This window comes from Podarcis filfolensis (genome assembly GCF_964270895.1).
Source record: "Podarcis filfolensis genome assembly, chromosome: 2".
Lineage (NCBI taxonomy): Eukaryota > Metazoa > Chordata > Lepidosauria > Squamata > Lacertidae > Podarcis > Podarcis filfolensis.
The window spans coordinates 118291898-118316233 of NC_139605.1; the positions used below are offsets into that span (position 1 = coordinate 118291898).

Genomic DNA, 24336 nt, shown 5'->3' on the forward strand with positions numbered 1-24336 from the left:
GAGTTGATGAGCTAAAGAAAACCCACCCTGGCTGGGATGCCACGTGTACTCAGAATGCACCTATTGTCGCCCCATGTATGCAAATTATCACTTAATTTTTACTTGGCTGCTTTCTAATATTCCCAGCTAGACAAGGTACTGTTAGCACCTTGTCTTGGGTCAGTTGCTTGCTCTTTTTCAGGCAGCAAAATGTCTTGGATCAGCCCTGCTTAGAAGCAGAACCCAATGAGTTCAATGGCACTAAGTCTGAAATTCTAAGCTGACTTGCTGAATCCTATTGAACATAGCAGGGAATACCCCTGCGTGGGGATGTGCAGCATGTCTGGGCCCAGGCAACAGAACAAGGTGATAAAAATCCAAAGGTGGAAGGCTTTATCATGTCAGAGTGGAGAGATAAGAATTTGCATTCCCTGGACGTTCCCCAACATGAAAACAAGCAAACAATGGACTCCTTGTGCTTAGAAAAATAATGCAGCAGGGAGACAGCAGACAGAGAAAATGTCTCCCCGATTTGCTGATTTTCTACCTTGCTTGTTTCCAGTGGGAGGAGGCATTTGGGAAGATACCCTCTCCCTACTTGCTGGCCAAAGAGGGACATTCCAGAATTCCCCACGCCCTCCCACACCCTTCAGCCAGCTTCCTTCTGCTTCGGTGTGGACATTGCCTCTTACTTCCTGGTAATTGTGCTTGGAATGGTAACCTTGATATGAACTCTACAAGATAAGTGAATCCTCTTTTTAAAAATAATAATAATAAAGCCTCAGAAAAATAGCGCAGAAGTGAAATGTCAAATGTGAAGCAACATTTGAAATACAACTCTCCCATCACATTTTGTTCACCTGATTTTCTAGTCTCCCTCACCCACCCTGGCTTTGTCTGCCTTTTAATTTTTTTGCTCGCAGCAAGAGGTTGGAAAAAATGTGCGATAACTGCGGCACCCTTCCCTGACTCCCACACGAACATGGACAAGTCGAGGAGGGAAGGGAGAATGTCCTAAGGCTATGGAAGTATTCAAAGTGCAAGCTGCTCTCTCTGTGCAGCAACAAAGGGCGAAAGCCGCCTCTGAGCAAAGGTGGGGCGAGTGCAAGGTGCAGGGAGTGGAGCCGATAGGGTTTCTGTGGCTGTGTTTCTCCTGTGTACGCTCAGCAGGTTGAAGGCAAGGAGTGGGACGGCCGCCAGACACACCCAGTCCAGGCAGTAAAACGATCCCTGCTCTGCCCCCAAGCTCTTTCTAACGGATAAAAGGAGAGGAAGTGCCAGCCTGCAGGTTCAGAGGGACGCTTCTCTCTTTAACTCCTCCGAGCCTCACTTGCTGTTTCTTCCCACCCCCTCTCTCTCTCCAAAATAAGGAAAGCCCTGCTTGAATAGGCCATGTCGAAATTTGGTTACAGCTCCCGCTCAGCGGCCGGGTCCGGTGGGTTCACCCAGGTCAGAGTCAGCTCCGTCTCTTCATCTCGTGGAATCGGAGGCGGCGGCAGTTTTAGCAAGCCGGGGGGCTTTGGCAGCTCCAGCCTCTACAACTTGGGTTCTGGCGTCAGGAGGATTGCTCCCGCCAGCTCCTACAGCGTCCAGTCATCCTACGGTGCCCTCGGTTCCAGCAGACATGGAGGGATGTATGGTGGAGGGTTCTCGCCCGCAGGCATTCAAGAGGTCACCATCAACCAGAACCTCTTGTCGCCCCTCAACCTGGAAATCGACCCCACCATCCAGAAGGTGCGCAAGGAGGAGAAGGAACAGATCAAGACCCTCAACAACAAGTTTGCATCCTTCATCGATAAGGTGAGCTATACGTAGCTTATTCTGATCCTTCTCTAGTGTCCCAGCAATCCATAGGAGCTTCTCTATAGGCCTCATGCGGTCATGGCTGTGCTCTGCTTAGAAGTGTGGTCTTTTGTTGTAAGCTCAAGTGTGGCTCTGCTAGATGTTTTATTTGAAGCAGCATCTGGTCTTTGTTCTCTGCTTTTGATTTGTAACTCGATGACCAACATGACCTGCCATTGCTTTCTTGGTGATATTCCTTATTCACTGCCTGGTTAATAGCAGGGTGTGTTGGAGTCACAGCTTCAACATGATGGCTTTTACTCTCTCATGTGAAGACGGTGACCAGCACACCCCACACTGGGGAAAGTGGAGTGAGAAGGGGATCCAAAGTAAAACATACATACAATGATCTTTTGCTTGCTACAGCTTCAGTTCTCTGAACCTGACGTCTGAAATTAAGGTGGTTAAAGGATTTGATAGGTTAAATAATTATTTTTTTAAAAAATGTCAATGAATCTGAAGCTTCACCTCTTTTAATGATTGATCAATAAACCTCTGTTAAAGTGCACCACACTTTATAAGGTAAAAGAGGGCAGACTGCAACCCCATGGAGATATAGCCTATCATCCATTTATTTATTTTTAATAAATGTTTTATTACATCTGCTTCTAGCTCCTGGACCATTTTTTTTTCTTTTTAAGTTCTCTCAGATACCTGGGAGTATCTTATTTGTTACCCTGTGGTATATCACAAGCATTCATTACCTGTAACCTTCATGGCACATTGCAATAGAGTTTGCATTACTTACCCAAAAGGAAATGTGTTGAGTTTAATAGTCAGCCCACACTGACTCCCTGTGAAGTATTATGTCCACACGCACACACAATGAGCCCCAGTAACTTTGTGTATTCATATCCCTCCCCCATCGCAAGTGTGATGCAGTCAGCAGACTGTGAGCTTAGGCACGATGGTCCTGGGGCAGGGGGTAGAATCAGTGATCAGTCACAGCCTTAACTGGGTTGTTTTGAGGGGGAAATGCAGTAAAAGGTATAGTTAATCAATCTTGATGTAGATCAAAAGAAATCTAAATAAATATCGGAAGTCAAAAGTTCTGCAAGACATGTACCTGAATCCAAGATTCTACTATTTACACTGTGCTCTGGATCTCACTCACCTGATAAATGCAAATACTTGATATGAAAAATCTCCATTTTCAGCATAGTTTTACCCAGAGTGTTGCAGTTTTAGCTGTTCCTCTCCCACAAATAATCCTTCCTCCCACGCCCTCATCTATCTACATTCCTTGGAGGACTCCTTCCCCCAGCCCCATCTACCCCCACATCTAAGAGCTGAGAGCCATGAAGGGCCATAATCTTCTACTGTTTTGTGGTATTTCGAGTCCTGCTGGCAGAATGACAGGCTTTATGGAATTTGCCTCGGGGGCTTTTTTCAGGTCCGATTCCTTGAGCAGCAAAACAAGATGCTGGAGACCAAGTGGAACCTCCTGCAGGAGCAGAAGACCACACGGAGCAACATCCCTGCCTTCTTTGAAGCCTACATCAGCAACCTGCGGAGGCAGCTGGATACCCTGGTGAACGACAAGGGACGCCTGGAGGGAGAGCTGAAGAACATGCAGGATCTTGTTGAGGATTTCAAGAACAAGTAATGTATTCATAACGGTTTTTGCAGAGATGAGCAGGTTCAGGTGCCCATTCACAAAGCATCACCTTGCTCTAAATGGGAGAGCTTAAAGCTTCGATCCTATGCACATTTCTTTTGAGAGCAAATCCCATTGATTTCAGTGGGAACAACTCCCAAGCAACCGTAATTGTGCACTGTGAGCCTCTGCACGTATATTCCAAAGTAAGTCCCACTAGGCTTGTCAGGTGCAAAAAGAGAGGTCAGGATTCCTGCACTTTTAATAGTTAATACCAAAGAAAGAATTTCGGCAGATTTAGCTGGCAAGGCAAGCTACACCTGTTGAATACCCCTATTCTAAGGGCACATACACAACATACATTTAAAGCACATGGCTTTCCCCAGAGAATCTTGGGGACTGTAATTTATCCCACAGAGCTACAGTTCCCATCACTCTTAACAAACCACAGTTCCCAGGATTCCTTGGAGGAAGCCACATGCATTAAATGTGCATTATATCTGTGGTGTGGATGTGACCTAATGCAACCTGCAAAGGTGTAGAAGCCATGTCCTCTTTCCCCCCTGACTGCTGCAAGCCCCACTGAGCTTGCTAGGGGTTACTTCTAAGCAGGTGTATGCAGAGATACCCTGAGATGATTCTCATGCTGTTCACAGTGTGAGCATGCAAGTGTCTGCTCAAAACTACAAACTATTGAGTTCAGTGGGACTTCCTCCCAGGTAAATGAGTGGAGAATTGCAACCTCAGTATGAGGGTTTGCTGCATCTTCCGAAGCATGCAAAAGATGCATAAACTTTTTAAGAAACTGCACTGGGTATTCAATAAACCTATCACAGGCAACATCAGGCATTCATAATCCTGGAGTGTTTTCAAGGGCCCAGGTAAGTGCAGGGGTGGGGAACCTTTGGGCTATCAGTTGTTCCTGGACTACAGCTCCCATAATCCCTGTCTATTGGCCATGCTGGCTGGGGCTGATGGAAGCTGGAGTCCTGCAACATCTGGAGGGCCACAGGTTCATCACCCTTGATTGAAAGCATCCAAGATCTGGTAGCCTTTTAGTGTCTCGTTGTGATCCCTTTCCTTCTTGCATGGATGCCAGAAGCCTGCCTGCCTGGCACTGAGTGTCCCAAACTGAATATTGATGCAATGGTTTGATTGTAACCTTGTTAGACTCTTCTCATTGGAAGCCACACACTGCACGGTCCCTTATTGTACCTGCTCCTGCTCCCCATCCTTGGGGCAGGACCTCAGAGTGCATTCATGTGGACACATATTTTGCTTAAGATAAGGGTGTTAAATAAATGTCATATACTTAAAGGTATGGAACAGGATAGCAGCAGAATGACTTTGCTTCAGCCAGTGTTGGGTACTTGCAGGACTTCAGGGTTTCTGAACTACATCATCCCTGACCATAGATCTTGTTGGCCAGAGTTATGGTTCATCAACATTTGGAGTTTCGAAAGGTTTGCACCCCAGTGTTTCTGTGTTCATGGAAATCCATGGTGGCTGCATCCACAGTTTTTATCTACATTAGTTCAAGGAAGAATGATTGAACAAACTTGTCCCCACCCTAGTTGAATTTTATTTATTTATTTTACTATAAAAATACTTATATACCACTCTACCATCAAAATGTATCAAAGCAGTTTAGTTTACAAAAGCAATTTATTTATTTATTTTTTTAAAAAGAAAAGTATTAGAATGCAGTAATGTAATACATTGGCAATTACCACAAAAAGCCCAAGGAAAACGCAAGGCTAGGAAATCTGCAATCATTCAAGTATTGCTGGACTACAATTCCCATCAAACCTTATCATTGGCCAATGGCTATACTTCCTGGGGCTGATGTTGCTGAGTTGGGAGTCCAACCACATCTGGAAGGTCACCGGCTCTCCGACGGTGGTATAGCAGGTATTGGTTGGTTAAAAAGCAGGCTGTTACCTTGCTAGAAACTAGTCGTGGAAATCTTCTGGAGTCGATCTGGGATGGGCAGCAGGACTGTACTGATAAAAACAGATTTGTGATATCAAATTGAGAGGTATTTCTTATAAGGAGACATGAGAGGACTCTAGAGCCACATAAGAAGCAATAACATATTAGAGGAGAGACTTCAGATTCAGGCTTACTCTTTTGTTAAAGTGCAAGAACATTAAACAGCAGTGGAAATGGTGTGGGTATGTGTCAAAAATTTAGAAAGAATATATGGTTTAATCCCAATGGGCCTGCATGCATGTCATATGAGCATCATTAAGCTCTCCTGATTTGCCTTTTAAATATCAAGCCTTAGGGCTGATTTCCTCATGCCGAAATAGTACCTGGGTGTGGCACAGCCCACTATGGACTTCAACATTTCAGGCTGCAGAGGGGAAATCACATGTCTGAATCCTGCCCTCACCCATATGCTACCCTTACCCACACCTGTAGCTCTCTGCGCATGAAAAGCAGTCCTGCTGGACTAGGTTAAAGTCTTCTTCTCTGATCCTGCTAGCTTTTTTGGCATATGGCAGGAGAAGGAATTTCCAGCGGGTTTATGGGCTTAAACACCTCCATCTTCTAATAATTTCCTGGTATACATAACTTATTAGAGAGGTGCAGTGACCTTAAGGTTAAAAGCTTGCTCACGTCTACCCTAGCAGCAGTTTTAACAAGATTTGGCTTCTGGATTCCGTTGTGGTCTGCAGATTGTTGTGTGTGTGGTTGTGGTTGTGAGGGTGTTTTACTTCCTTTTGCATTATGTGCCTTTGGATTAGTTGCACGACTCTTCTGGGGCTGTTGTCACAGTCTCTCTCTCTCTCTCTCTCTCTCTCTCTCTCTCTCTCTCTCTCTCTCCCTCCCTCCCTCCCTCTCCCTCTCTCTGGTTTGGATTAGGAGGGTCAGGTGTCATCTGTGAGGTTGTGGATCAAAAGTTTTCCCCACACAGTCACAACACAGAGTTGGGTTAGATAGCTTTTTACCCCTGCCCTTCCAGCTTGGTTGTTTTATTCCATCTGTAGCCGCCCCCATTATTTGTCCCCTCAAGGTGGGCTAAGCCAAGAGAGAGAAACTGGTCCCAGCTTGCCCAGCCAGCTTCAAGGTTGAGTGAGGATTTTCGCTCAGCTTTCCCCAGACCACTCCCCAGCCCTCTTAACTACTATGCCGCACCATGAATCTACAGAACTTAAACCAAGCTCCTGCTCTATCACATATCCAGTGTTTTAAAGCTTTAGTAAATCAAGTTTCAGCTGTTACGCTTTCACTGTGTACCCATATGCTGTGTTCTTGCACGGCCACGCACTTAAAAAGCAATGTGTGTGCATTTCGTGTCCTCTAACAATTGAGATTAGCTGCTTTGTGCAATTAATTCAAAGAGGAAAATTCGAGTGAGTGAAAGGTAGCTCTCCCCCCCCTCCCTGGCTTTCCCTCTCCCTTGGCAAAGAATTGCTGCAAGGCTGGGGGGCGGGGGGAGTTTAAACGTTGTATCTGTCGACAAACTTTGCAGTTCACAAAGGAACACACCTGGTGTTATTAAAAAGAGTTCCATGGAGACGAGCGGAGCAAAGGTTGGCAGTTTGATCTTGTACAAGAGGTCCTTCATGCTCCTAGAGGAAGTCTCAATGGGAACCAATTCCTCACCCTAACCCCCGCCCCACCTATAGTGCTTTAAAATATATATGAGTTGGCAAACTGGCTCAGACCGGAACGGAAAGCAAACAGTACTGATAAACCCCCAGGGTGTGACCCATAGAGGAGAAAAGTCAATAACTAGTAATCCTTCTCCAGGTGCAGCCGTATTATGCATAGCTAGGATAACTGGGGGGGGGGTGCAGAGAGACAGTGACCCTGGGCAGGGCTTGGTTAGGGTTGCTATATTATTAATCATCTGAATTACCCCTTTGAAACAGCTGCCAATGCTTTATAATCAAAGGGCGTTTTCCTGAACCAAGGGCATATCTATAATGCATATTTAAACTGGTATAAAAGTCATTCTTTTTCAACAGTCAGCCCTGGGATACATAGTTCTGTGAGAAGGGTGTACTTGAAGATATGCAATGTAGAGAATTCTCAGCAAAACTACAGCTCCCACAATGTTTTGGGGGAAGGAAGAGAGACCCATGACAATGAACATCATATAAAAGTGATATAGATTTGTGGAGTAGTTTGTTTTTTTCCTGAGATAAGTGAATTTGAAACAGTCTCATATTTCTTGCCTTGTGATTTCAAACAGGGATGATTTCAAACAGGGATAAAGTTGTGTGAAGACAACTTTAGCTGCGCTCAGGCTGCCAACAATATTCTTGGGGAAACAGACATGGGTAATATCTAAAAAGACAGGGGAGTAATTTGAATCAGTTTAAGGTGAACTTCCCATATGTGTTGTTTACGAAATACAATGCAAACCGAAAGACAAAACTCACACTTCTCCGAATCAGGCAATGCTGTTCCCCTGCCAAGTTACATGTTCAAAAATGCACATACAAGTGTGCATAAAAATGAATGCATTTGTGAAAATAACATGCAGAAATGTCTTGCATTTGGGAAAACTGCTCTGCAGAAAGGTGCCTCTTTGGAGAAATTCTCATGGAAATGCTGGTGAATTTTTGTGACGATTTTCTTTGGAAATGTGGAGAAACCAAAATTGACAGATTTGTCCATCTGTAGATGTGGGAGACCTAGGTTTTTCAAAGGGAAGTACCTTTTGCTCTTCGTCTCCCCTGCAGCGTTCAGCACCTTAGTCCACATGGTGTGGGGAAGGAGGAATAGACAAAAATCACCTTATCCTATTCACCGGTGGGATGTGCCCTGAGGAGAACTCAGGGGCTGCTGCTTCCACTGAGAGTCAAGCCAAGATTCAATCCATTTAGTTTAGTACAATTTTATCACGCCTTATACTGAAGTTGCTCAGGGTAGCCTTTCTTTACTTTCAGGGGTGGGCAGAGCGCAAGATAGTGAGTGAGATCCACTCTGTTATTTGCTAGAGGGATAAGGAGCAAACATAGAATTAAAGAACAGGGTGCCCCTAAGCACATGATCCATCCAGAAATATGTTTTCAGGGCCAGAACTGGGTGTACAGTCTGATGACTCACAAATCCACTCCTGGTTTTCCCCTTAACCTTTTTTCATTTCAGCAGCCTAATTCAGAAGAACGTAGGTATGAGAGTGAGGGAGTTGCTACTGTTTTAGCAGTTGGTAGTAGAAACTCTTAGTGATCTGCTGGAAATCACTCAGAGATCTACCAGTAAGCCCCTAGTCTACCTTCTGCCCCCCCAATCCCACCCTTGATCTCTGAACTCCATTCATGTCTTATTCACAGAATGCATATAAAGGTTGCCAAATTTTGATACCTGAGCAGGACCTGTGCTCAGCTGATCAGTGACCACATGGAAGAACATTTAGTTGTGAAAGTGCTGCTTCGTATTTCAAAGAAATCCTGTTCACCAGATCACTTGTGTGCATGCAGCATCTGTCAGCCTGTGGCCCAAGAGGGTGTTCTTCCCGTGATAGCCACAATCTTGGATAGCTTTAAAGTGGGGTCAGACCAATTCATGGAGGAGAAGACTACTAGCCATGCTGCCTGTGTTCTTCCTCCACCACCAGAGACCCCTTTGCCTCCGAATATCAGTTGCTGAGGAGCACCAGTGGGGAGAGAGGTGTTGTGACCATGTGCCTCTTGTGGACTTCTCATAGACATCTAGTTGGCCACTGTGAGATCAGGGTGCTGGACGAGAAGGGTCTTCAGCCTGAAGCTCCTTTTACATTCTAAGCAATGTTGAAGAGTTGTTCTTGAGACTAATATGTGCCACACAAGCTCCTTCAGGGAAGGGCAAGGTATTTTAAAATCAAAAGGGTGGTGGGAATCTATGCGATCTATGCTGGCTCAATAGCCAAGGGTTCTAGGTTAGATTTGATATTATATATATTGTGGAAATAATTTCCCAAAAACAAAAGTAGTAGTAGTAGTAGTAGTAGTAGCAATTTATGAATTGCTTCCTGTAGTGCATCTCAAAGTGACTTACAAGACACTAAAAACATACATATAAAAAGTTAAAATATTGCATATATAAAATCGGTTATTTGCAAGAGGCCAGATAGGATAGCAATCTCCACTGGGAAGGCTTGTTGAAAGAGGAAACTGTTCAACAAGCACCAACAAGACAATAGAGAGGGGGATATGAAGTACTTTGAAGTCATGATGGCTGTGGAATAAAAGCAAAGTCCGTTTACATGAATGCTGTAAACGACACAGAGGAAGGCCTGCCCTTAACTGCACTATCTTTGCACAAAGGCCTTTGAACTCTCTCTCTCTCTCTCTTGCCAATAACCTCATGAAAAGACACTGGTGGGCATCTGAAATGCAAATAGGAACAGCCCCACAAATGCAGCTCTGGCTGCACTGAAGGGGCAGAGAATATTATTGTTCTATCTTTTGCCTTTGGGGTTTTGCAACAGTATTGACCAATTATGGAAACTGAAATCCATTCCAGTCCTCTGGTATTTATGCTCAAGGGCCATTGCCAAACCAGTTATCCGTCTTCAAGAGTGGAGAGGAGGGAGGGGACGACTGTTTCTTCCTCTCTCTTTGAAACAGTGCCACATTCTTGACTCTTACATAGTTGAAGGTCAACTCTAATCCTTAGATGCTTCTCAGGAGGATGGTTGCCTGATTAGTTATCATCCATTTTGTACCTGCTCAATCTTGTGTTTGTCAGTGTGGAGTCTGAATAGTGTTTCTTCTTGGCTAAGAGCAGAATAAATTGTGGCCACTGCAAACCACAGCACTATTTTCATGTTCTTTTGCCCATGTCAGGAAACTTAGGGTATCTAATTTTCACAAAGGTTTTTTTTTTTATTGTTCATCATCACACTTTTTCCATCCATCTTGCTCTTCCATCTTTTGCATTTCCCCCCACGCTGTGAAATTGGTCTAGCTATGCAAAAGTATTTCTTAGAGCAACATCTTTCTCTCCCTCAATCTCCCCCCCGCTTCCAAATCCAAAATAACTGGCTTCCTAGATTTAGGGCACACCTTTGCAATTATGAACAGATCAGTTTTGCTCCTGAAAATGAAAAGTACAGATGTTTGTTGTGTTCGTATTTGTCAAGTTGGCTCAAATTGTAGAACCAGAGAAAATAGGGGCTCCACTGAATGATTTTGACAGCCAAGTAACAAAGGCTAAACCAGAATGCTATATTGATGTTGCATATTGCAGGTAATTGGTGCCTAGAATTTATTTGATTTGACAAAGTGCCAAGACTGGTGGGCAGAGAAATTCAAAGGTGGTTTCACCCTCAGCCTTGCTGGACTCTCACAAGCAGGCTGGAGGTGCTCCTGCAATTCTCTATCCATTTCTCAGGGGTTTTCTTTTCTTTTTTGTTTCATTGGGGATACCAGGAGGGAAATTCCCAAGAGAGCTTTGGACCAACTTAGTGGGAACAACCAACTTAGTGGGAACACACCAACACATCCCTGAACCACACCTAGCACACATCCATTCTGGCCATACCAGTGTCAGAAATCTTACGTTTATTTGGGCCAGGTTGTTGCCACTTTCCCTGGTGGCAGGGAGGCTGGATCAAACATCCAGGGCTCCATCTCCAAGTTTGAAAAGGTGGAAAAGAATGCTCTCCCAGGAGCCACAGGATTGCACCCTTTAAACTCTGCAGCCCAACTTAATTAGTAGCTTTCAGGATTGATGAATCTGGTATGAAGGAATATTTTACAAAGTACAGTTGTTTTTCTGCAAAGGGAGGAGAGGGAAAGAGAGAAAGTTGGTTGTCACTGAAAGGGAAGGGGGATGAAATACGGTTAATGGTCATGATTTGCTTGAGAACAGAACTGCAATCTGGAGTTTGTGTGCCATGATTTTTACCTTGTTAGTTCAGTTGGTTAGACTGTGGTGCTGATAACGACAAGGTTGCAGGTTCGATCCATGTATGCAAGAGCTGCATATTCCTGCATTGCAAGGGCTGGACTAGATGACCCCCCAGGGTCCCTTCCAACTCTAGAGTTCTATGATTCTACTAACCTACACGTACATTTAAATGATGTATTTTAATTCCCTTTTTCTAACAGATACGAAGATGAAATCAACAAGCGCACAACAGCAGAAAATGACTTTGTTGTGCTCAAGAAGGTGAGAAACCATAACTGTTTTTTTACTCACAGCGTCACTGGTAATCATATGTGTTCTGACTCAAAACCTATGGCTGGCTGGTTGTGTGCCTTGATGGTCACACTCAAGATGCTAATGCTGCAAGCTTTTCCAGTAGTATTTATGCAGCTCTCTATGAATTGAGATCTGCTAAAGTGAAGGAGGTGGCAAAACTGTTTTGAGACAGTGCACTACAAAGTGGAGCTGAGGGGTCACATAGCTAAGTGTTGGTCCATATTGGAAAAACCCACAATGCACATAGAAAATTAGACTTGCCTTCTCCCTGATATGCTAGCTTCCCATACATAGGGTCTTCCTCTTGCCCCATGAGAAGCATTCAGTGATGTTCTCCCCACCTGCAATATTAAGTAGTAGAGTTTTTGTATCACTGCTCCACTTGCTCTTTGTAGGAGCTAGAACTGAATGCAGCAAAGATTCTGAAAAAACAACCTTAACAAAGATCAGGCTTACGTTCATGGAAGGTGGGGGAGATGGGAAGGCCAGAGAATCGTTTCTCAGAGTGATCAGTGTGCTGCAGACTTCGACTTCTACTGGGGGAAGGATGCTCTAACACCTTTGAAGATCATTTTCAGTAAAGAAAGAATTGTTGGGCACCTCTGATGCACTGAATCACACTGAATATTGCACTCACTTCCTTATTATTTGGGCTGGACACCCAAAGTACATTTTCCATTGTGTAGACATGGCCTTTCTCTTCCCTTTGTTTACAAATCAAACAGACAAGATAGACAAGGAGAATAATAAAAGACACACAAAGAGGGAAGGTGACTTACCCAAAGTCAAACTGGCCGTTGGCAATGTTGGAAACAAACTAGGGTAAAGGCAGCCAACGTGGTGACGGTGGGCACAAATGTGCCCCCAGAGCCTTCCCTGGAGCCCACAGTGTCTCCTCCTCCCACTGAAGTTAGTCTTGAAATTACCGTATTTTACGCCCCATAGGGCACACCGGCCCATAGGGTGCACCTAGGTTTTTTTTGGGGGGGAATAAAGAAAAAAATTATCCCCCCCCCAAGCACGGGGCTGGGGCGGGGGAAGCCCGAGCTTCCCCCAACCCCAGCCCCCAGAACAGGCTGCTATCCACAAGCCTGGGGAGCCTGGCGGGAACTCCCGCCGGTCTCCCCAGGCTTGCGGATATCTGCCCAAAGCCCGGGGCATGCTGCTCAGGGCGCCCCAGGCTTCGGGCTGCAGGCTGCTGTCCACAAGCCTTGGGAGCCCAGCGGGAAGTCGTGCCGGGCTCCCAAGGCTTGCGGAGAGCTGCCCGAAGCCCGGGGTGCGCTCCACTGTGCTCCCCAGGTTTCGGGCTGCAGGCTGCTGTCCAAGGCTCCCAAGGTTTGTGGATAGCTTCCTGAAGCCTGGAGAGCGAGAGGGGTCGGTGCGCACAGACCCCTCTCACTCTCCAGGCTTCAGCGAAAGCCTGCATTCACCCCATAGGACGCACACATATTTCCCCTTCATTTTTGGAGGGGGGAAAGTGTGTCTTATAGGGCGAAAAATATGGTAACTGTTGTGTGCTTGGTTGATGTGTGGTGTGGTGCCTAGGAGAATTTATCCAGGTTGGAAATGCACCTACAGACCCAAAAAAGGTTGGCAACCCCTGGACTGCCTGCTGAGGGCCTGAAGGGCCCCGCCCTTGCCTCTTTCCACCTGTCTTGGGGCGGGGCTTGACAGGCTTCACAAGGACTGCGGCTGCGGCTTAGCACCGAGAGCTCCTCTTTTAAACTGTTTTTAATTTTTATCTTTGTTGTTTTAAATGAGACCATCTTGGCTGTGAGCCCTGGAAGACCTGCACCCTGCCTTATTGGCCTTTTCCCATCTGGCCTGGGAGAGTGGAGTGCTGACTGACTCCAGCTACAAAAGCTGTGGCTGTTGAGCAGATTCCGGGGCTGGAGTATTGTTTACGGGGGGTTAGAGAGCTATTGCTGTTATTGATATTATTGTTGGTATCTTTAGTTTTAGATTTTATGATTTGTGTGGAAATTGTTTCCATTAGGTTGTGGATTTTTTGACGTGTTTTATTGTTCATGACTTCTGTTATGTTTGTAATTATGTAGATCTTGTCATGTTGTAAGCCGCCCTAAGCATAGTTTCAACTATGGAAAGGCGGCATACAAATAAAAGGATGATAATGTTGATGATGATGATGGACTAGGACAGTTCATATTAAGAGCAGGGCACAATGGTTTTCATTCCGAGGGTGATTAACTCTTGGTACATGGAGGTGGAATTCTCCATCAGTTGCACAAGTTGACAATAGTTTTCTCTTCATCGTAGTCCTCACTCCAGTGAAATCTCATTCACTGTACTTGGTTTTCTTTATGTATTTAAGGAAGACCATATACTTCAATAATACACAAGAATAATGAAAGACAAGCAGAATTAAAATTAAAAACACACACAATACAAATGTGGGTAATTTTGTTCACAGTCCCTGTGAAAAACCATAATTATTTTATTTATAAATATCAGGATATTTTCCTTGATGTATTACGACAGTCTCACTTAAAACTGAAAATTTCCTATTTCCTATTTTTCAGCAATAGCTATGGACCAGATTTGACTGTACCATAAATCCTTATTTGATCCCTCTAAATATTTTCTTGCAATAACCATCCTGACAATAATTAGAGAATCTATTCTTTATTCAAACCATCTGCATTTGGCCCCATCCCATATCCCCAGTAATGCTAACAAAGGGGTTGGTATCAATTCTTGCTTTGTTATTAGATTAAGTGCTAGGAACACCATCTCTCTCAAACTGCCAATCAGTGACACTCCCACCATACATGTAAATATGTGCCTTTATGTTATCAAACTTGGTTTTCTGATTGTGTTTTTAGGATGTTGACGCATCCTACATGAACAAGGTGGAGTTGGAGGCCAGGGTGGATGGAATGACTGATGAGATAAACTTCCTGAGGGCACTCTATGAAAATGTAAGTATGCTCTTTCCACCATTTAGGATATCCTTTTCCAATCTGGTGCCCTCCAGATGTTGTTGGATTCCAACTCACATCAGCCTCCCAGCTAGCATGGCCAATGGTCAGGGGTGACAGGAGTTGTAAATCAAAATAGCTGGAGGGCACTAGGATGGTGAAGGTCTCTGCAGTTCTCCAGAGTTTCACACTGTAGCCTTTCCTAGCCCTACCTGGAGATGCCATGGATTGAATGCTGGAAGCTTCTGCAGATGAAGCCTTCTCAAATTGAGCTCTTAAAATGGGAGGGAATATTTTTGCTCAGCCCTGACTTAAATATTCTAACATTGGTTAGGAAAAAGACAAGAACATGGTTATGTTTGCATGCGTCCTTTCAAGGCACTAAATATACCCATCAAGGCATGAAAGAATGTTTGAAGACTTTGATGATGAAGACGATCAATGCTCTTAAAGGCCAAATGAAAATGTAACAAGCAGACATTGTTTCCTTTTTGAACCAAGAAGCTAAAACCTAAATGCCCCAGGTGGGTGGGTAGAAATTTTCAGCAGAAGTTTTGCTTGTTCTTCAAACAGCAGAAAACTCTTTTAGACTTGTGGTTAGGGGCCATGTTTCGCAGGATCATGGTTGATCCTGCCATTTGGATAGGAGCCCCAATGGATAGGAGCCCCAATGGGGCTGCATGCAAAGACACATGAAGGGTTAGGATTAAAAGGCTTTTGTGAACAGCAGCACTTTGTTCAAAATGAGAATGATCAAGTCTAAAGAAATTTAGACTGGAAAATCCAGGTGCAATATATGTTGCTATATAAGCCACTGAATGCAAATGATGGTTATTTGTTCTCTGTGATGAAAGCAACAAACATTGAAGGCATATCATTCTAGTCATCTGTATTTACTTTTTGTTGTGTTCACAACAAAAAAGTATTGTTAAGTAATGTATTGTAGCGAAGAAGACAATTAGCCCTTGCTTAGCATATCCGGTTGGTTTCCTCACATGTTTCTCATCTGCAGCAGATGAAAGTCAAGAGAAGTTTGCAGATCTTGTTGGTTTAATGACTTAATATTGATATTCTTGTGGCAGGATGAACTCAGTATAGGCCACATTGCAGGAACAGGGGGAGATAATACCTCTGAGCCTGTACCAGTTGATAATTGAAACTGGTGTCTGGGCTTCAGTGGGACATTTGTCCCCATTATTCTCTGTGCATGCTAAGCCACATAACCAATAAAGATGCAATAATGGTTTATCTGGATATTATGTCCACCATTTTGCAACAACTTTAAAATGCTGCGTGCAAGCAGCTATGTTAACCTTGTGGTGAACTGAACAGATGAATCAGTCAGTTATCACCACAGGCACCCCAAAAGGGAAGTTAAAGTTGGTGTGCTGAAATTGGCACATTTTGAGTTATAATTTGAACGAGAGGGTGTTCATGGTGTTGTTGGACTTCATCTCCCATCAACCTCAGTCAGCATGGTTAATGGTCAGGGATGATGGGAGTTGTAGTCTAGCAACATTTGGAGGACCCACCTGTGCTTTAAGAGTTGGTTCCAGATTCTCCCCCAGGTGGAATCAGGATTACCCTGAAAAATGTTGGGCTCCAAATCTGCTCCTGATATCATTCTGTGTCAATGGAACCTGGGTTAAATTGGCACACACTTTCACATGGCCATTAATTCCGGCAAAAGTGGGGAACTATTCAGTGATTTGCAGGGGCAAGGAAAATGTAGTAGCAGAGTGCCCTTCCTCCCTTGCAATACGGCCACTAAGAAGAAATGCCCTTAAGACTTTAAATGCAAATTGAAAATAAGCCAAGGGAGATGAAAATGATAGAGGATGGGATTCCCTTAACAAGTCCTGTCAGCAGAAGCTTTGTGTAAGGTCTTCTGCTTGCACAACAGGGCTTCTCCCCTCCCACTGCATGCCTGCTGAAATTGCCGGGGGGGGGGTGTCTCTCCCTCTACCCGCCAGACTTTAATTTTGTTACTAATGGTTCCTGATCTGAAGGAAAGGCAGGATGTTAAGAAGGATAACAGACCATGAATGCACATCTCTTTCATTTTCCAGGAACTGCGTGAGCTGCAGAACCAGATCTCCGATACTTCCGTGGTGCTTCAGATGGACAACAACCGAAACCTGGACTTGGATAGCATCATTGCTGAAGTCAAAGCTCAATATGAGGAGATTGCCAATAAGAGCAGGATTGAGGCAGAAAGTTGGTATCAAAGCAAGGTGAGCCATAGTGGCAAAGGAAGGAAACAACTGTTTGGGGATATGAATAATATCCTCCCATAATGAGTTGGTTACCAATTACAGTCTTGACTAATGAGAAGTCAATGACATTTCACATTTGCTGCATTCCCTGATTTGATCTTGTTGAGGAGCTGCCTTATCCGCAAAGGAGACTCCACCCCCCAATGATCACACCTACCTTTTAAAGCCTCCAGGACTTCTGTAATGGAAGTGTATAGTTGCAAGCTCTCTGATCTGCCCATTGTGATGTCATAATTTCCACCTTAACCAATTGTTCCTCATCCTCCTCTGCATTGTGTTATTGTGTGATGCCTGTTGGCTAACGCACTCAGGATACTTCACACAAATAATCAAAGAGACAGATGAGCTGATCTTTGTAACAATGGAAGGGTAACGTCCTTTTTGTAATCTCTCTCTGTACTCATTTTCCTCTTTCCACAAACACATTAACTCTTCCTGAGTGCATACAATGGGTTGAATTCACTGCAGTAATAAGCAAAAAATTTCCATCAGTGCAAATTTATCCTTGTGCAACAGAATGCTCTCTTCCTCTCCTCTCCCTGTGCCCACCCCCTAGACTTGGCAATGGTGCCAGGAGATATCCTCTTGCACTAGCACATTATTTAGTTAAATGCCGCCCTATAGGTACCATGTGTCTTTGGCACTGGCCCTGTCACCAGAAAGAAGAGCCTGTGGTGAGGAAGGGAGACTGTTTTGCTGCAACAAATCCCACCTGCACCTTCAGCAGCATCTCTCCTCTCTGTTAATCTCAGTATGAAGCCCTGCAAGCCAGTGCTGGGAAGCATGGCGATGACCTGCGGAACACGAAGAACGAGATTGCTGAGATTAACCGCACTATGCTGAGACTGCAGGCTGAGATTGAGAATATGAAAAATCATGTGAGTAGCTGGAAAGAACTCTTTGTGGGGTTTTCCGTGATACAACACACACACACACTGACTTAAATGAATTATGGGGATGTCCCTGCATAGGCCAAACAGGCCCCACTCCCCACACCTCTTGTGACTTTGTGCTTCTATAATTGCCAACTTGGTGTGTGTGTGTGTGTGTGTGTGTGTGTGTGTGTGTGTGTGTGTGAGAGAGAGAGAGAGAGAGAGAGAGAGAGAGAGAGAGTTCCCTTTCCTCCACCCCTGGAAGAAACTGATGCCCCCCTCAAGAACAGGGGTCAGCAAATGTTTTCAGCAGGGGGCCAGTCCACCGTCCCTCAGACCTTGTGCGGGGCAGGACTGTATTTTGAAAAAAGAAGAAGAATGAATTCCTATGCCCCACAAGTAACCCAGAGATGCATTTTAAATAAAAGTACACATTCCACTCATGTAAAAACATGCTGATTCCTGGACTGTCCACGGGCCAGATTTAGAAGGCGATTGGGCCAGATCCAGCCCCCGGGCCTTTGTTTGCCTACCCGTGCTCAAGAACTGTAATTTCAGTTTAAAGTTGTGGGTTTCTCATTAACAGGCATTGCATTGGCCACTATATAAGGTAGCCTTTTGGCCTGATCCTGCAGGTCTCCTATGAATGTTGGTTCCATGACAGTTCTGGCCAGGAAGTTTACTACTCTTTCCTTCTGTCTTCTGTCAATCATTGGCAGTTCGCTGAGTGAATGACATGTTGGTTTTTTGTATTTTTTTTAAAAGTACAGTAATTGTGCTGCTGAGTACCCTCAAGGACTGGATATTTCATGATGAATTAACCAGAAAGCTTGCTTGCTCAAAAGCTGGGGAGATAAGCCATTGTGAATCACTCCCCATAGTGTTTGTTTGGCTTTAGGGCAGGGTGGCTCCAGCAAACATCCACACCGAAGCAAACAGTGAGACCCAATTCACCACCTCTGAATAATGAATGGAAGCCCAGATGCTCAGCAGTACGCCCTTCCTCTCCTTTATATTTGCATTGCACGCTTTACATTGCATTACAGGAGAGTCTAGTACTGATAACAGAGCAATGGGAGTGCAAGAAATAAATGAGTCATTGGCAGCAATGCAGTTGGCTAGTCATCTTAGTCTCAGTCATCTTTGCCTCCTACAAGCAGCAATCTGACTGTAAGCAGTTGTTGCAGCATGGACATGCACTCCCCTGTTGCAATATATATTGTTATGAACCAAGTATCCAAGTATCAAAAGTCAATTAAGTCAGGACTGTATGAGGTGTTAGCCTGGGGTAATGAGCCATTACGGTAATGAGCCAAACAGCCTTGGTCCAGTATATCTGAAGAAGCGTCTCCACCCCCATCGTTCTACCCAGACACTGAGGTCCAGCACCGAGGGCCTTCTGGCAGTTCCCTCACTGCTAGAAGCCAAGTTACAGGGAACCAGGCAGAGGGCCTTCTTGGTAGTGGCACCCTCCCTGTGGAATGCCCTCCCACCAGATGTCAAAGAGAAGAACAGCTACCAGACTTTTAGAAGACATCTGAAGGCAGCCCTGTTTAGGGAAGCTTTTAATGTTTGATGTATTTTAGTATTTTAATATTTTTTGGAAGCCGCCCAGAGTGGCTGGGGAAGCCCAGCCAGATGGGCGGGGTATAAATAATAAATTATTATTATATTATTATTAGCACAACAAAGGGAAATTTTAGCAGGCAACAATAGGTGGGACCTATTTATCACAGATAAAGCCAAGATCAATGGATTGGCAGTGCCAGATTTACATATAAGCTAAACAAGCTGTAGCTTAGGGCCCCACTCTCTTGCCCCCCCCCAAAAAAAAATTAAAGGGAAAAAACCTGGATGTACATTTCCAAAATATAAGATAAAAAACAAATAAAATAAAACCTACATACAGCGACAGTGTTTTGTGTTGTGGAGGCTCCTATGATGTACATATTTTGTTATGTGCAAATGGCTTTAGATACCTATTAGGTCCATAAATTACCATGTAGCATATATTCAACACAAAAAAACAGCGACAATTTGTTGTTGACAAAGGACAGCTGGACAAAAGGCCCCATTACCTTCAGTAGCTTAGGGCAGGCACAGGCAAACTTGGCCATCCAGATGTTTGGGGACTACAGTTCCCATAATCCCTGACCACTGGTCCTGTTAGCTGCTCACTGCTGTGGAGACTGGAACAGGTGGCATGTAGCAATAGGAGGCCACTTTGCATTGTCATACGACAGGCCCATCTAGGCCAGTGCTTTCCATTCTGTCTGGTGGGTTAGTATGTCCCAAGTTGCAGAAGGCAGTCTTGTGTTTGGAGAACTGTACAACCCAAGTCAAGTTGGAAGAGAAAGAGCCCTGAACAGGGAGGGGACACGAAGTTGCCCACCCACAGTTAGTGCCAGGACAGCAGGCTGAGCGGGCACACACTGGTAACCCAGCCACAGTCGTCCCTACAATGGTGAGCTATGCATACCAATTAGCACATGCAAAGGTTATGCCAATTGATGCCCTCTTTTCTCCTCGCTCTATGGAGAGGCTTGTGAGCCCACCCTACTGGCAGTGGTTTTCCATGCTCTCAGGCAGAGGGTCCTTCTGGTTACCTGATTATTGACCATTTTGACTGGAGATGTCACTGGGGGTTGAACCTGGAACCTTCTGCATGCAATTCATACCCTCTGCCATTTGGGCTGCTCTTTTTCCTTTGGGGCAGAGAGATGGAGAGGCAGGACTTCTTATGCCTTGGTTTTTTCCTCCAGCGTGCTAAACTTGAGGCTGCCATTGCTGAGGCAGAGGAACGTGGGGAGATGGCTATCAAAGATGCCAAGGCCAAGCTAGCAGAGCTGGAGGCTGCTCTCAACAAAGCCAAACAAGAGATGGCCCGCCAGCTGAGGGAGTACCAGGAGCTGATGAATGTCAAGCTGGCCCTGGATATTGAGATTGCCACCTACAGGAAGCTGCTGGAAGGAGAGGAGAGCCGGTGAGTGCCAGATGCCATGCTCAAATCATCTAACCTCTTCACTAGGGCTGCAATGTTTGATCCATCAATTGGTTAGCCTCAACTGGGCTGCATCCAGCTAGGTCCTGCTCAGCAGACCCAGTCAAATGAATGGATCTCAGTTAGTCACGATCATTCATGTTAATGTGTCTCCTCTGGGTATTACTGTTATGGGATAAAACCCACTGTTTATTTTAAAAGCAATAAGCTAAAGAGGTGTTCCCAAGCAGCAAAATTTTAAAATAGATAATTGCTTTTAAAGACATGTACTTTTAAAGCAGTGCAGGTGGTGTGCCCTGTAAGATCTTAGGAGGGGCATCACTCTGTTTTAATGTCTTGCGTAGCCTTTCTAATCTGCTGTCTGCTCTAGTGCATGCACACATCATCCAAAAGCAAATTTTGCTTCTTGCGTTCAAACTGCTGGTTTTACCCATTTGCAAATTCACACAAATGTGACTGATCAATTGATCCACGAAAAGTCATAAAGTTGCCTGGCTGAGATCTCTTGATTTGGGACAAGACTGTTCTTTACCCCCTGTGCTTCCACAGTTCACATGCCACTAAGGCTTGTGCAAGGCTTGTTATTACTTCAATTTTGCCTTTCCACTTGCAGGCCATTTGACCAAGCTGGTTGGCACTGGAAAGAGAAGATTGGAGGGCTAAGTGGACTTGTAGCCTGGTCCAGCAGGGCGGTTCCAAATGGTTCCCCCCAGGACTGGAACGTGTCCATTAATTATCGGTCGCTATTTACAGGCACACAGCTGTCTCTTTTGAATATTTTATATAGTCAACCATTTATTTTGTGTTCCCTTTCTGTTGCCAAGATCTATAATCCTTCAGGCATTAAAAGCTAAGAACTAACTGGAGCTCTTGATTTCTTTTCTCAATAGGCTGGCTGGTGATGGAGCTGGTTCTATGAGCATGAGTAAGTTTGTTTTTCCCACCTCTTCTCTCCCTTCCTTTCCCGTTCTACCACAATTGTTCATAATACATCCGGACTATTTGGCAAGCACAGCCTACTGTAAGCACTGCTTAGCAGATAGAGAAGAGGTAGAATCTTAATACATATGCTATATGTGTGTATTAATATGAATATACACAAATATAATGCAGCATCAGGTCTGACTCTTTTATACATATAACCATATAATTTTAATGCAAATTATTTTGTGTATAATTAAGTTGGCCAAACCAAACCAAAAATGCACAAGCTGTTTGGATATAAGCGGTTGCTCAATATAAGAATTGACTCAATGTGAGCAAAGCTTGATCTGGTCAGAACCACCAAATTCTGTGTATAAAACTATTTAAAATATATTCCTCCTTCATCATTAGAGGTTCTGCAGTTGTAGGGGAGATACCCTTCTTTGCTACCTGGTAGGACTGTCAGTTGGACGCTGGTGGCATTGTGGTCTAAACCACAGATCCTAGGGCTTGCCAAACAGAAGGTCGGCGGTTTGAATCCCTGCAACGGGGTGAGCTTCCGTTGCTCGGTCCCTGCTCCTGCCAACCTAGCAGTTCGAAAGCACGTCAAAGTACAAGTAGATAAATAGGTACCACTCCGGCAGGAAGGTAAACGGCATTTCCATGTGCTGCTCTGGTTCGCCAGAAGCGGCTTAGTCATGCTGGCCACATGACACGGAAGCTGTCCGTGGACAAACACCAGCTCCCTCGGACACTAAAGTGAAATGAGTGCCACAACCCCAGAGTTGTCCACAACTGGACCTTACTGTCAGGGGTACCTTTACCTTTAGGAGTGCCAGTTGGGGCCTAGATTGCTATTGAAATGAATAGCATATAACCACAATCAGAAATGTTTTTCGCTTGGTGGCTGCTTCCTGGATTGGTCACATGGGTAACCCTAGTCCCTCAGGGATCACTCAGTGAGCTGGATAACAACTGCAGCGCTATGTAGCCAGTCAGATTTGACAAGATGATGTCATCTCTTAGAAAAAGGAATATTAGCTGGATGTGGGAGGAAGGTGGGACAATTGAAATGTTTTTGCAAAGAGTGCCCAAAAGCTCATAGAAAAGGTAATGGGCAGTTTCTGCTGAGCCCTAGTTAATAAACCCATTCCATGTTATTGGAAACAGTCCCTTGTTGTTGGAAATTCATTTCCCCAAAAAGAGGCCACACTGTTACTGTATCAAAGCTTAATACGCGGTTTCCCTGGTGTCCTACAGCTGTGCTCAACTCCAGTTCTGGTGGCTCCTATGGCAGCGGAGGTGGCTATGGTTTCGGAGGAGGAATCGGCTTGGGAAGTGGAATGGGCAGCGGCGGCCTCAGCTTCTCCTCTGGAGGTGGCTCAGGTGCCATGAAATCATCGTACAGTGTGACAACAAGCACATCCAGACGAAGTGTCAGAAACTAAGCTCAGAAAACCAAGGTCATCACTGCCTGAACACATCTCCATTCCTCCCACCCCTTCCCCCAGAACAGAGGTAGATAAAGTAAAGAAGAGACAGGGAAGATGAGATCATTATCTCCCAAGAACCAAACTGACTACTAAATCCAGCAGTAATGAATGAAATGATGGTGCCATATTCTGCAAGTGCATTATCCCACCTCCCACATCAACAGCCTAATTCAGGAATGGGGAACCCCCAGCCAGAATTGGCCCATGAGACCCTTTCCCCAAAACCATGTCCACCTGCCCTACATCAGACATCGTATGTGATGTCAGGTTTGGCCCAGGTAGCAACATGGCTGGCTCAGCTGCTCATGCTGGAAAGGGTCTCATGGGCATCTGAACCTGCATAAATCAGGACTGGATTGCCTGCTCATCAGCTGATGTCCAGGGAGTTCAATCCTGCTCTGTTGCTATAGCTTACCCCAAAGTTCCACGGACTAACTTTGACAGGGAACACCCACCTGTCAAAGTTGGCCTGTAGGATGGTGGGAGATAAAGATCTGGCCTGTTGAACCAAAATGGTTCTCCAGTCCTCTAGGTGTTGTGGACTACAGCTCCCATCAGCCCCAGCAAGTATAGCCAATGAATTCTAAAGAGTTCCCCATTCCGGCACTTTTGAAACAAGTATACTTATAGTGCACTGCTATTATGGGGTGGCTCCACAGGTTCCCCATCCCTGGCTTAAATTGTGGTGCTGCTCCCATTGAGATCAAGGGGAGTTTCACTGTTGGTTTAACTGAGAGCGAAGTATAATTGGAAAATGAAATTCCAAACTATACAGGCAATTTCCATGTCCTCTGTTTTGGATGCAGAAATCGATTACCACCCCCTCCCAATTTTCTTGGGGGAGAAAATGTGGAAGTCACAAAAAATAAAATTCTTCTCTGAATTATATTCTGTTTCGTGATGGCTTTTTCCTTCTACTCCACATTGTAGTCACAACCACTTAAGAGTATCCAGATCTCAGATGGGGCCACATGTTCTCACATTCTGCTTTTTTAAAAAATCATGGATTTCAAGACACCATTTTAACTCTTTATATGTCACAGTTGAGCTATAACTTTAGTGAGTGCTTGTAGTGGGAAGGGGGGTAAGTGAGCAATAAATTACCATATTTTCCTGCGTATAAGACTAGGTTTTCTCCCTAAAAAATAATGTCAAAAATTAGGGGGGCGTCTTATACTCTGGGCCATCTCCCCCCGTCAACTTAAATTTGAGTCTCCCAAAATAGGGGGCGTCTTATAGATGGAAAAATACGGTAACTTATTCAGAAA

At 44.7% G+C, this 24336-nt stretch overlaps 1 protein-coding gene across 1 annotated transcript; it reads left to right on the forward strand.

The window, feature by feature from the left end:
* Positions 1-795: 795 nt before the first annotated feature.
* Positions 796-23956, forward strand: LOC310755894 (keratin, type II cytoskeletal cochleal-like). The gene is made up of 9 exons (XM_083599308.1): positions 796-1779; positions 3215-3423; positions 11470-11530; positions 14407-14502; positions 16572-16736; positions 17531-17656; positions 20413-20633; positions 21542-21576; positions 22836-23956. Exons 1-9 carry the CDS (start codon positions 1372-1374, stop codon positions 23021-23023), a joined length of 1509 nt encoding a protein of 502 aa, XP_083455434.1. The 5' UTR covers positions 796-1371; the 3' UTR covers positions 23024-23956.
* The last annotated feature ends 380 nt before the right edge of the window (positions 23957-24336 follow it).